The 14,035-nt window shown below is 39.6% G+C and overlaps 2 protein-coding genes across 5 annotated transcripts in view; both read left to right on the forward strand.

Annotated features, from left to right (window-relative positions):
- LOC136254851 (uncharacterized) overlaps window positions 1-14,035 on the forward strand; it is a 100,302-nt gene that overhangs the window by 14,766 nt on the left and 71,501 nt on the right. For both annotated transcript variants that reach the window (XM_066047612.1, XM_066047613.1), the window contains exon 3: window positions 2,056-2,093. In XM_066047612.1, the coding sequence (XP_065903684.1) occupies window positions 2,056-2,093 (38 nt within the window). The remainder of the gene's footprint in view (window positions 1-2,055; window positions 2,094-14,035) is intronic.
- On the forward strand, window positions 2,837-5,956 carry LOC136253355 (uncharacterized). Of its 3 annotated transcripts, XM_066046010.1 has the most exons (8): window positions 2,837-3,992; window positions 4,050-4,097; window positions 4,149-4,849; window positions 4,902-5,128; window positions 5,184-5,415; window positions 5,464-5,517; window positions 5,564-5,615; window positions 5,667-5,956. In XM_066046010.1, the coding sequence occupies exons 1-4, from the start codon at window positions 2,915-2,917 to the stop codon at window positions 4,914-4,916; spliced, it is 1,842 nt and encodes a 613-aa protein (XP_065902082.1). In that variant the 5' UTR covers window positions 2,837-2,914; the 3' UTR covers window positions 4,917-5,128; window positions 5,184-5,415; window positions 5,464-5,517; window positions 5,564-5,615; window positions 5,667-5,956. The 3 variants fall into 3 exon arrangements, with proteins under 3 accessions (XP_065902082.1, XP_065902081.1, XP_065902083.1); XM_066046009.1 differs by having other exon boundaries at window positions 5,564-5,956; XM_066046011.1 differs by lacking the exon at window positions 5,564-5,615 and having other exon boundaries at window positions 5,184-5,517.

The raw sequence follows: 14,035 nt of genomic DNA on the forward strand, positions 1-14,035 counted from the left end.
AAGTGGCACTATCCAAGACAGACTGCTGGCTGTGTGGCTCATTTACATCCGCCATGGAATTGCTCAATTCCGACCATTTGGTAAGTCATCAGGATGCTCTTGCTGTAGCCATGCTACATACATGCTATCGTCATACATATCATACCTTCTCTGGAACCAAGAAAGTTGACCTTCATTAAATGAGCTGGTAGAAGATTCCGCACCACTCTTGTCTAAACTCAAGCTTGTTTCATCATGTCGACTGCTAAGAGACTCATCTAACTGGGCTACTTCAGAGTCAGCATCATAAGGCTTGATTGCAGTTGGGTCAAAAGGATAAACACCAACCTTTCGAAATCCTGATATAATGGTTATTGGCTGTATAGATTGGATCCAAGCTTTGTTGAACAGTGTAGAAAATTGAAACTTGGTTACAACTTTACCAGGTTATCAGTCATGTATTCGTGGCAAACTCTAGCCCAGTGTGTTTTTAGAGGGCCAAAGAAGCTTACATCCAGGGGCTGGGCCACATGCGTAGTGTGGGGTGGTAGACAAGACAAGACAATGTCATTTTCTGCTGCTACCTTTATAGCTTCGAGATTGTAGTGGGAAGAATGTCCATCCAAAAGTAAAATTACTGGCCGCGAAAGGGGGATATTTTTGATAAAATAGCTTTATTAACCACTCCACGAAAAGCTCATGATCCATCCAACCTTGGGGGGACATTCCATATATTGTATCAGGGACTTTTCCTCTGGTCCATTCGTGGTTTAGTCGCTGTTTCCTTGAAGATAACCACATTGTACCAGCAGTATTGGTGCATGATATAACAGTGATCTGCATCTTGTTTCCTGAGGACAAGCCATGAACTTTTTTGATTCTTTTCGGAGCAATATGTTTGAGTTGAGTGGCATACCAGTCTCATCCATATTATAAATACAGTTGGGCATTTCCATCAAACCACCATCATCAAGGGCATCCTTTAGCAGGGCAAAATAATTGTCCAGGGACAACTGGTTTACTGAACTAGATCGACAATATGAAAGTGGATCTGCTGATTGTAATGACAATTCTGGATGTCTCTTTGTAAATCTTAAACCACCATCCCTCTCCATTGAATTTAAAACCCTCTTTTCCTCTTTTTTTTTCTACCAGCCCCTTCACACCTTGTATAACTTCTCTTTTAGTCTTACTATTGCCCATCTTGCAAGCCTTCACCAAAAATTCTGCCAATTCATTTTCTTCCTTGGGTGTCAGGTACGTAACTTTGAGGTCCTGGCTTCGTCCCATGCTTTTCTCGGCCCGATATCCTAATCTTTAGCATGGTTGGTGGAACATTATAACATTTTGCAGCTTCATTCACCCCCATGCTGTTCGAAATTATTACCTCCATTGCTTTAACCATGTCTCCGTCATCCCATAGTTTGCGTTGTTTAACCCCATTGTTGTGTTTACTGTTCAGTCCTTTTCTCCTCGTTTTCCACCCCTCCTTTGTTGCTTCAGAATGCTTTCGCTTGGGCATAACTAGCAACTCTTGTACTCGCACCTAGTTGCGCTTGCAACCACGATTTCCGTAAAATCACATAATTACTTGGATACTACTCAGTTGATAATAGTTATAAACCACTGGTTCATAATATATAGTGGTCGATAATCAATGAGTTACACTATTTCATGTTTTTTTCTTTTAAAGCTAAAAACTATGTGAGCACTATATGTGACTGGGCCTGTGAAAATAGGGCATGTGGGCACAAACTACATTATGTTACACAAGAGACCTTATCTCAGCACTTGAATAACTTAGTTGCATTCTGTAACTTGTATTGTAAAGCCAATATCTGCAGAAATTTTAATTTCAAAGCCATATATAGCATGATGGCACACAATGTTATATAGGGTGATCAAAATTTGAAAAAAGCAGGCAAATTTAATATGCCCACATGCCCTATTTTCGCAGGCCCGGTCACATATGCAGCTTTACTAGCTGCTGACTTTTAAAGTTTATATATTTAACTGTCAAGCACATATAAACACACAATTTAAAGTAAAAATGTATACTTTTATCCTTGTTTTTAGCAACCTCCTCCATCAAGTAGTGACCATCAAAATTTAAGGTAACAGTGTGACTGCCATGTATATATGTATGTATGTGTATACACATAATGCTGTGTGAGTTATTTTACACAATGCAAGTACAAAGAAAAAATTCATTTGAAAACTTGAATTTGAGTGAGGATCATAGAATTAAAAAGTTATGAAACAAGGATTGGGAGGTCATCTACACCTGCAGCAATACTAGTGCACATTACGTTTTTACAGGGGTGTAGCTTGGGATATAGCCTGAAGTAGAGATGAAATGTCCAATAGTATGACTACAGGTTAAACCCATTAACCACTATATTCTCACCAACCACTAGCCAAATTGCTGAATCGTGTCATAACTAACCATCCTAAACACAGATTTAACTACCTAATAAACATGTTTGTTAATACTAAAGAGCTTGACTAAGTTGTTATGTTCGCATCAAGACACAGGATAGTATGTTGTGCAGCCAAGTATAGCATGTGCAGGTGCATCACATACAAGTGTGTATAATACAGGAAATGTCATTTTCATACATACATAGCTCTGTAGTTTCTGAATGGAAATTGTCCAATTTTTTTTTTGTTATTGAAACTTCCTTGTGGTGGGACACCTCTTTTCCAAATTTAAGCTAAATCTGCTCAGCTATCACTATAAGCAAGAGTATATAATGTGGGAGGGAGAGTGTCGAACTACGCTATAGCCTGTGAAAAATGAGCCCGTTAAGTGTTTCCGGAAATATACGGGTGCCTACGTGTATTTACGTAATCTCGACTGGTGTTGATAGGCATGAATCGACACGTCTATGTCAAGGTGGCTAAGACCTCATGGCCGCAAGAACCAAAGTGAACGATGGCTGAAACCCCTTCGAGACATACAGTGGTTCAGCAAAATGTTGAAATGTCCAGTGATATTGAACGGGAAATCGATTATGAGTTGCAAGATGGCATCACCGGTGACAGTGAAGGGACTGAAGCGAACGCAGTAAGTGAAGGACGAGGTGAAGGAGTGTCTGGAGAGGAGAACAACGGTCCTGTAGAGATTGGGGAGATGGATCGAGCGGAACATGAGCTTTTTCATCACGAAGTGTGCGAGCTGGGGACCAATGATTTTCCGGATCTGTGTTTTGTTAAAGCACAAGACGACGCAGGGAACTCTATAGTAGTGATAACTCAGCAAACACTAATGTTTCACCGTCCATTTGGCTTTACTTTGCGAGTCCAAGTAACCATCAGGGGAATGGAGTACGAAGTTCATGTGATGATGAAGAAACTGATTTCAGGTACCTTGAAGTCTGTCAGTGATGTGAAGGAATTGTGCCGTCAATTTCGTGCTGGCTCTGGATACAAATTTTGTCCTGGGATTGACCCAAAGTATTACAACTCGCATTATTTTGAAACTATCCACTTTGATATTAAAAGTGTGAGGAAAACTGCAGAGCCTTTTGCCCGAGTAGACTCAGTAAACTGCAAGCTATGGTTTTTGCTGGCCAGCAATGCAACTGCAGCTGATAAAGCATCTATGGAAGTTCACTGTGCTGCTTGTAAGAGGCTAATCCACGATTTGAATTGCCAAAGACGCCGTACTTTAGCAGAAAGCCCTAGTCGAAAGCTGAAAAGGCAATTGTCATCATCACGGGCCAGGCTTTCATATATGTCTCCAACTAGCCAGAATAAGAGAAAATGCCATGCGCAAAGTGAGAGATCCAATTTATTACGAAAGTTGGAAAAGTGTTCCGAGTCAGATGTAACGTTGAATGATGAACAACATTACGAGATGTGTGCTATTGTGGAGAGTATTAGGACTGAAGAGTTGGAAAAGATTTTACTTGAAGGTAGTGATTACGGAGTTGGTGATTTAATGAAGGAGATCTGGTACACTGATAGTAAGCGTCAGAAGCAGCAGTTCCTGCATGACCAGTCCAAGAATGGTAAGCTTTACAGTACTGTTTAATTGATTATATTATTATTATATGATTGTTTGTCAGTTTCTGGAGAGCGAGGTAACAGATGGAGCATGATAACTGTTAGAATTGGTCAGTTACTTTGTATGTTGAATCCCATTTATATAACACTTTTATGTTTAGCCTTAGTAGTATATACCAGGAGTCCTGCAGCTTATGAGGCTCTTAAAAGTTTTGGAATTTTGCAATTGCCATCCAGGTCAACATTACAAGCCTACACTGGAGCGTTTATGCATGAACCAAGAGCAAGCAGTCAGTGCATAGAGAGGCAAGTTGCTCGTTATGTAATCTTCAAGGAACAGTGCAGAGAAGCTGGTAAACAAGAGCCCAAATTGGATAAGGTACTCATATTTGATGAGGTAAAAGTTGCATGTCAACTTATGTGGAAATCGCGTAGCCATCAGCTGATGGGCCTTGCCATGACCCACCAAGAATTGTCTTCCCTTAACGACATTTATAGATTATTGAAAGAACCTGACAATGCACAGCAAACAACTTATATACTCCAGTTTCTATGGCGTGACCTTACCAGTGAATTCGACATTGTGGGACCTTACTTTACAACTTCTTCCATGGAAGGGAAATTTGTCATGGCATGTGTTTTAGAGACAGTCAAGCTGTTTCAGTTTTATGGTATGAAAACAAGCCTGTTGGTTTGTGATGGTGCATCTTCGAATGTTTCAGCCATAAAAGCAAGCCACAAACACAATGGAGTATATTCAGTTGCTCAAAACAAAGATGAAATTTTTGAAGTGAAACCATGGATGGCGAATCCATTCAATCCACCTCATCACATTTACTGGCTAATCCGCCCTTCTCATCAGGTATGTACCAATCATAATACTCGAATGATCTTAAATTTTCATTTTCTACCAGCTCAAAATATGGTGAATGCAATGTTCTCTTCAAAGAACACTGGTACTAAGCATTTTCAGCGCAGTGGCCAGTGCAAGTTTGGATGGGATACGATTGATGACTTGTATCAATGAGAATTGAGTCGAGTGAAGCTTAATTGTGCAAGAATGGTACCAAAGCTGAAGGAAACTCAGTGCTTGCGGGATGCGTGGACTAAATTAAATGTCTTACCAGCAAAGATAATGCAGGTAATAATGTGGTTTTGTGAGAAATGTGTATTTATGTCATCTGGCTGTGAAATAGCAAGAACAGGTATTGTCAGAGCTCCACTGGTATATTCATCAGGACCATACTACACCTGAAGAAGCAGCTAAGACAGCTGAAACATTGGCATACTTGGAAGCCTGTCAATGCCTGTTTGAACATGGTTTTCTGAGTCATGAAAGAATTAGAGGTCTCAATTCTGAGGTGCTGAACAACATCAACAAGGGATACTGCTACTTTTCCGGATGGCTTACTGATCTGCTTGAATGCGGTATTTTACTTTGAACATATGTGTGAGATTCTAGTTTTCTTTCTACAGACCCAAATTTCCCACGCACTTCCAACACACAAAGGGAGTTCCTGTCATGGCAAAGTAAGCAGATTCAGAATGTGTGTATTTTATATTTTTCTATTTGTAGCATGGGACCTTCTACGGATAGATGTCTATGGCTTTAACGCCTTTGCTAAATGGTTTTTTAATTGCTATCCAACATACTTTATTTCACCCCTTCGAATTTCTAGATCTGCAATGGAGAGTCTGTTTAGCCAATATAAATACAGTGCTGGTGGAAAGTTGGATGCGGCAAACTATGCGACAGCAAGATGTTCTCATTTGGTTAAGCAGTGTGTTGCTAGCCATCAAGCTGGGAAAGATTATCGAGACCAGTCTGTTGGAATTGAGCTACCATTAGTAAAGCACAAGTATGGTAAAGCAAGCACAAAGGACTAGTTAACTTGTAATATATTGACCAGTGTATTAATGTACTACTTTATCTTTATTGAAATTTCACATGCACAATATGTGCCAAATCATACAATCAAGAATGCATGTACTATATTGCAGTGAACTTAGCCCCCAGTTGCGTGTGATGAGTTGACAGTGTGTTCCGTAAGTTTACTTCTACAGTGGATGCCACACCCTTCTTAGTTGCTAGTTGTTGTTTCATTGAAGAGATGAACTCTTGAATTCTAGTATTGCACAATTTCCTAGTAAACTCTACAAAAACACTTTCTAAAACTTCTTCATTGAAAGTCTCGATGTTTGGTAGCTTTTGGGCCAATACAGTTTTAAATGATTCTCGTAGATCATGACGTGCAGCGACAGTAGTGTGTCCCACCTGCAAGAAACAACACCAGTCATAATTCGATTTGCAAAGGACAACAACATATTTCAAAATATACACAAGCGTTTGAGACTATCACACCCAGTCATGGTATCTAATAAAGATAAATAGTTTTTAGAATTTAATATAAAGTTAAACTATCTACCAGTGTTCACCTTTATTAAATCAGCCCCATGTTAATTTAACCCTTTTGAATTGACCACCTGCTTTAAGACCATGTCCACTTCACGAAGGTATGGTACAAAAAGTGGATCAAGGAAATACATGTAACCCCTGTCACGATACTTTAAGTATCCTGGAATGCACGATTTGTCCTTGGTATTGATAGCTTGTAGCACAGTGATTTTTTGAGAAAGGACATTTCTTTGGTCATCAGAGCACTGTTTGATTTCCTTGTATAGCGCATGCAACATACTACAAAGTGCTGCTCCTCCAAAACGGTAGTACACGCCGTCTTCATCTGTTCCTATTGTTACACTCCCAGACTCAACAAGTTGTTTCTGAAATCGAGTTACATGTTCTAATAGAAAGTGGTACACAGTAGATGACACTGTCATCATAACCTTGTTACAGTGGGGAACAGGCATTCCATTTGCCTTAAAAAATTCCAACTATGTGCTTTGAAGGGTACTCACAGGGTGTTCAGCCAGCTCTTGGTAATCTATGTCTTGCAAAGAATATTCTTCACTAAGCAGGAAAGCACTACAGTAATTGTGCCAGTTTACTGATTACTTCCCACTGTATAACCTCACTATTGATACTTTGTATTGACTGCAACAACTCATTCCTCTCTGATTTCTTCATTGCTTTAGTTTTACTAGTTTTGCCCTTCTTTTGAGAGGTTTCTGCTGCGTGGCTTGGGCTGCTTGAGCCGTGGTTGCTCCAGCACTTGAACCTTTGCCGCTTATAAGCTCTGAGCTTTTTGTTCCCTTTGAACTGCTTGTTCTTAGAATAGCCTTCTTTTGAGCGGGTTTTTGCTTCATGGCTAGGGATGCTCGAGCCGTGGTTACAGTTGAGCCATCGTCGTTTGTGGACTCTGATTCCTTCGAATTGCTTACTCTATCCTTCTTTCGAGGGGTTTTTTGCTTCGTGACTTGGGCTGCTCTAGCTGTGGTCGCTCCTGCATTCGAGTTTTCTCCATTATTTGTCTCACACTGAGTTACGTCCATCCCTCTTTGCTTGCTCGCCGATTCTACTTCTTTTTCTAACAGTTTGCGCAGTGTACTTCATCTTCTGGCACCTACAACTCCACTCTCAGTCGAACTGCACTCAGCCATATTTGTGACGCACGTGCATATAAGCGTGCGCGCCCTCAACCCACAGCATCGCACGCCGGTCTCACCTATTTACACTTCTTGTCGAGGCCATAGGACTTGACGGGCTCATTTTTCACAGTCCATAGCGTAGTTCGACACTCTCCCTCCCACATTATATACTCTTGCTATAAGATATACGCTGTATGGGCCTTCAAAATTCATCTTATTTTCTTCATATTTTTCATCTTATTACACAACGCCTAGAAAAAATCACTGTAACTAGTGTCCATTCGGTTCTACTTGGGGTACTTAGAGATAATGAGTTACTCTCTAAAATTCCTATGGATATAATTACATGAAAATAACAAGGAGAAAAGATCCTGATCATCTGGTAGACTCCTGTAATACCCCTTTCATATGGTCACTTTAAACCAGGTTGAACCCACATTCAACCCGGGTTAACGCGTTCATATGACCACCATAACCAGGTTGAACCCAGAAGTCATAACTGAGTTCAACCCTACAAAGCAGTAGGGTTGAACTCAGGTTGAACTCAGTTTATGGCTTCAAAAGCGAGCTGCGGTTTTAAATGAATACATAAAATGCATAGAAGACAATTATCACTCAATGAATACCATCATGTGATGATTGCTTGTGAACAGAAACTGGGTTGAACCTGGGTTGAATGTGGGTTATTCAACCCGGGTTGAACTCACTTTTGGGTGGCCATATGAAAAGGGTGTAAGCGTTCGAGCATAAATCGGATGGCTGCAGGTTCGAGGCTACCTAGGCCCAGTCATGGATTTTTTCTCCTTTCTCCAACTTTTCAAACACATTTTATGTAGCTAAAGTCTTCAGGTGCCTTACAGACCTTCAGCACTCATGCTGTAAAGCATTAATAAAAATAAATAAATAAAAACTCGCGTGTGCTTCAGCTAATTTAATTCGAATTTGGAGGTCAGTAGAAGTGTCATACAACACATTTATAGTTAAATTTTCATACAGATCAAATAAAATTAGGAGAGTTATGAGAGATTTTCAAAAATGCAGAAGTGGTTTATTGTCATAGCTACAGCGCTTTGAAGAACAGTTTGAAACATTTTTTTAGATAGAATGTAACCATTGTAGGAATGCCTTTTGGTGGTTTGAAAATAATCGAGATAAAGATGATGAAGTTTTAACAAAAATGCCAACTGTGTGTATCATGTGCGTGATCTAGTTTTGCAAATGAAAATATTGTCACACCTGCTACCAAAGCTAAAAAGTGAAATGCAAGTAAATCAATGATCTTAGAAAGGAATTTCAGTGGAACAGAATATTTGGGTTTAAAACCTGTGAGTTACTGTATACAGTAATGCAAAAATCAACTGTGCAGCAAGAGTGCAATCAAAATATTCTAATAGTGCATTCATCCTATTAGAGCAGTAAACTACGTACATGTATGTATTCTATTAGAGTGCTCAGCTACAGTGCAAGTCACTCTGTATAGAGTTCAGCCACATTACAAGTAACCTAGCTGAGAGTTCAGCTACTTACAAGCACCCCAATAGAGAATTCAGCTACATTATAAGTCACCCAGTAGAGAGTTCGGGTAGTCTCCCTTACAGTGAGTTAGGCTAAATTACTAGTCACTCAGTAGAGAGTTCAGTTACATGAATATCTCCCTGTAGAGAATTCAGCTATGTAACAAATTACTCAATAGAGAGTGTAGCTACACAACAGTTTTCCCTGCAGAGAGTTCAGCTATATAACAAGTCACCCTGTAGAAAGCTCAGCTACATTACAAGTCACTCAGTAGAGACTTCAGCTACATTACAAGTCACTCAGAAGAGACTGCAGCTATATTATAAGTCTTCCTGTAGAAGCATAGCTATGTAAAAAGTCACCCGGTATAGAGTTAACATTGCAAGTAACCCAGTATGGTGTTCAACTATATTACAAGTCATCCAGTATAGTTTTCATGATGAGATACAAACAAGCCACTGTGTAAGTAGTTCTGCAGGAGCAGCTATATTACAAGTTTGCTTTTAGTACATGATAATCAAGACACACGGTAGTGTGTCGTGCGGCCCAAGAAGTCGGCGCGCCACACCGTGAGTATATTAACAGGAAGAAAGAAAACGCAATTTTCACACCTATGTAGCTCTGTGATCCCTTATCCGACTGGAACCACATTTGCTAGAGACGTGCCGCCCAGTTAGGGGAGTCTACATACCAAATTTGAAGAAAATCGCTCGAGCCATTTCCGAGATACGAGCGAACAAAATTTCGTTTTAATTTCTTCATTTTTTTCTTCTTCATCTTCATTTCGCACACTTCGCAAAATTCGCCATAAAACATGAATGCGTGCTCGGATTGGGCTGAAATTTGGCACACTTAAAGGGCTCATTAAGGCGGATCTCCATACCAACTTTGGTAGGAATCCAATGAATATTCACGGAGTTATGACCAATTATTTGCGTAAAATAAGGTCGAAGGTCTGTCATGCCTACAGGGTAAACCCCTTGGAGGAATCAGTTGAAAATTGATATGTAGATGGAGCAACCATCGTAGGAGTGCCTTTTTGTAGTTTGAAAGGAATCGGGATAAAGACCATGGAGATATGACACAAAACCCAACCTGTGTCAAAATTACACGATCGATTTTTATGAATTAAAAAACTATTAGTTTTCGTGTCTACAGGGCAAACTGCTTAGAGCAACGAGCTGAAAATCAGTATGTAGCTGGAATAATCATCATAGAAAGTCCTTGCAGTAGTACAGAAGAATCGGATTACAAATCACTGAGTAATGATTCGAAAGGCAACTACATGTAGCAAATGCGAGATCGAGATACTCTAATAGAACAGTCACCCTAATAAAGCATTCAGCTGCATTTATCAGTTATATTACATTGCAAGTTATTCTGTAGGGAATTCAGCTACAAACAAGTCACCCTGTAGTCAGATCAGCTAGAAGAAGGTACCTAATAGAGAGTTCAGTTACAAAGGAGCCACCATGTAGAGAGTTCAGCTCAAATAAATCACCCTGTAAAGAATTCAGCTACAAACAAATTGCCCTGTAGAGAGATCAGCTAGAAGAAGTTACCTTGTGAGAGTTCAGTTACAAATAAATCACCCTGTAGAGAGTTCAGCTAGAAACAAGTCACCCTGTAGAGAGATCGGCTAGAAACAAGCCACCCGTAGAGAGTTCAGCTAGAAGAAGTTACATTGTAGAGAGTTCAGCTACAAAGAAACTACCATGTAGAGAGTTTAGCTGCAAACAAATCACACAGTAGAAAGTTCCGCTATGAACAGATCACACTGTAGAGTGTTCAGTTAGAAACAAGTCATCCTGTAGAGAGATCAGCTAGAAAAAGTTACCTTGTAGAGAGTTCAGTTACAACGAAACAATCATGCAAAGAGTTTAGCTGCAAACAAATCACCCAGTGGAAAGTTCCGCTATGAACAGATCACACTGTACAGAGTTCAGTTAGAAACAAGTCATCCTGTAGATAGATCAGCTAGAAGAAGTCACTTTGTAGAGAGTTCAGCTACAAAGAAACCACCATGTAAGAGAGTTCAGCTGCAAACAGATCACCTGTAGAGAGTTCAGCTAGGAACAAGTCATCCTGTACAGAGATCAGTTAGAAACAAGTCATCCTGTAGAGAGTTCAGCTAGAAGAAGTTACACTGTAGAGAGTTCAGCTACAAATAAATCGCCCTGTAGAGAATTCAGCTACAAACAAATTACCCTGTAGAAAGATCAGCTAGAAGAAGTTACCTTGTAGAGAGTTCAGCTACAAACAAATCACCCTGTAGAGAGTTCAGCTAGAAACAAGTCACCCTGTAGAGAGATCAGCTAGAAACAAGCCACCCGTAGAGAGTTCAGCTAGAAGAAGTTACCTTGTAGAGAGTTCAGCTACAAAGAAACTACCATGTAGAGATTTCAGCTGCAAACAAATTGCCCTGTAGAGAATTCAGCTATAAATAAATCACCCTGTAGAAAGATCAGTTAGAAGAAGTTACCTTGTAGAGAGTTCAGCTACAAACAAATCACCCTGTAGAGTGTTCAGCTAGAAGCAAGTCACCCTGTAGAGAGATCAGCTAGAAACAAGCCACCCGTAGAGAGTTCAGCTAGAAGAAGTTACATTGTAGAGAGTTCAGCTACAAAGAAACTACCATGTAGAGAGTTCAGTTGCAAACAAATCGCCCTGTAGAGAATTCAGCTTTAGAAAGATCAGCTAGAAGAAGTTACCTTGTAGAGAGTTCTGCTACAAAGAAACTACCATGTAGAGATTTCAGCTGCAAACAAATTGCCCTGTAGAGAATTCAGCTATAAATAAATCACCCTGTAGAAAGATCAGTTAGAAGAAGTTACCTTGTAGAGAGTTCAGCTACAAACAAATCACCCTGTAGAGAGTTCAGCTAGAAACAAGTCACCCTGTAGAGAGATCAGCTAGAAACAAGCCACCCGTAGAGAGTTCAGCTAGACGAAGTTACATTGTAGAGAGTTCAGCAGTTTAGCTGCAAACAAATCGCCCTGTAGAGAATTCAGCTACAAACAAATCACCCTGTAGAAAGATCAGCTAGAAGAAGTTACCTTGTAGAGAGTTCAGCTGCAAACAATTCACCCTGTACATAGACCAGTTTGAAGAAGTTCTTTGTAGAGAGTTCAGCTACAAACAAATCACCCTGTAGAAAGATCAGCTAGAAGAAGTCACCTTGTAGAGAGTTCAGTTACAAAGAAACCACCATGTAGAGAGTTCAACTACAAACAAGTGACCCTGTAGAGACATCAGCTAGAAGAAGTTACTTTGTAGAGAGTTCAGCTACAAAGAAACCATCATGTAGAGAGTTCAACCACAAACAAGTGACCCTGTAGAGACATCAGCTAGAAGAAGTTACTTTGTAGAGAGTTCAGCTACAAAGAAACCATCATGTAGAGAGTTCAGCTATAAACAAATCACCTTGTAGAAAGATCAGCTAGAAGAAGTCACCTTGTAGAGAGTTCAGTAACAAAGAAACCATCATGTAGAGAGTTCAGCTACAAACTAGTGACCCTGTAGAGACATCAGCTAGAAGAAGTTACCTTGCAGAGAGTTCAGCTGCAAAGAAACCATCATGTAGAGAGTTCAGCTACAGTACAAACAAATCCTGTAGAAATATCAGCTAGAAGAAGCCACCTTGTAGAGAGTTCAGTTACAAAGAAACCACCATGTAGAGAGTTCAGCCACAAACTAGTGACCCTGTAGAGACATCAACTAGAAGAAGTTACCTTGTAGAGAGTTCAGCTACAAAGAAACCATCATGTAGACAGTTCAACTGCAAACAAATCACCTGTAGAGAGTTCAGCTACAAACAAATCACCCTGTAGAGAGATCAGCTAGAAGAAGTTACCTTGTAGAGAGTTCAGCTACAAAGAAACCATCATGTAGAGAGTTCAGCTACAAACTAGTCACTCTGTATAGAGATCAGCTAGGAGAAGTTACCTTGTAGAGAGTTCAGTTACAAACAATTCACCCTGTACAGAGATCAGTTTGAAAAAGTTCTTTGTAGAGAGTGCAGCTACAAGCAAATCACCCTGTAGAAAGATCAGCTAGAATAAGTCACCTTGTAGAGAGTTCTGTTACAAAGAAACCACCAAAAAAATGTAGATAATTCAGCTACAAACAAGTGACCCTGTAGAGACATTAGCTAGAAGAAGTTACCTTGTAGAGAGTTCAGCTACAAAGAAACCATCATGTAGAGAGTTCAACTACAAACAAGTGACCCTGTAGAGACATCAGCTAGAAGAAGTTACCTTGTAGAGAGTTCAGCTGCGAAGAAACCATCATGTAGAGAGTTCAGCTACGAACAAATCGCCCTGTAGAAATATCAGCTAGAAGAAGTCACCTTGTAGGGAGTTCAGTTACAAAGAAACCACCATGTAGAGAGTTCAGCTACAAACCAGTGACCCTGTAGAGACATCAGCTAGAAGAAGTTACCTTGTAGAGAATTCAGCTACAAAGAAACTACCATGTAGAGAGTTCAGCTGCAAACAAATTCCCTGTAGAAAATTCAGCTACAAACAAATTGCCCTGTAGAAAGATCAGCTAAAAGAAGTTACCTTGTATATAGTTCAGCTACAAACAATTCACCCTGTAGAGAGATCAGCTAGATAAAGTCACCTTGTAGAGTATTCAGTTATAAAGAAACCACCATGTAGAGTGTTCTGTTATAAATATATGTATTATATATGTGAGAGGTTCAAGTAAAATCCAAATTTTATTTCTTTTAGACAAATCTTTAAAAAATGTAGATTAAAATTTAGCATTATGATGTCATCATTATGACATCATCATTATGACTTCACCATGCACAAAATTTATCAAAATAAGTTATTATGTTGATACGACATTCCTCACAGACTAAATTATATAATTGTGTTTTAAAAAATTAGTTTTTAAAATATGGCAATAATGCTTGGATTTTACTTGAACCACTCACATATATATAATTTGTACATTTACTGATAAAATCAGAAATATTTTA

Source organism: Dysidea avara, chromosome 4 (genome assembly GCF_963678975.1).
Source record: "Dysidea avara chromosome 4, odDysAvar1.4, whole genome shotgun sequence".
NCBI classification, from domain to species: domain Eukaryota; kingdom Metazoa; phylum Porifera; class Demospongiae; order Dictyoceratida; family Dysideidae; genus Dysidea; species Dysidea avara.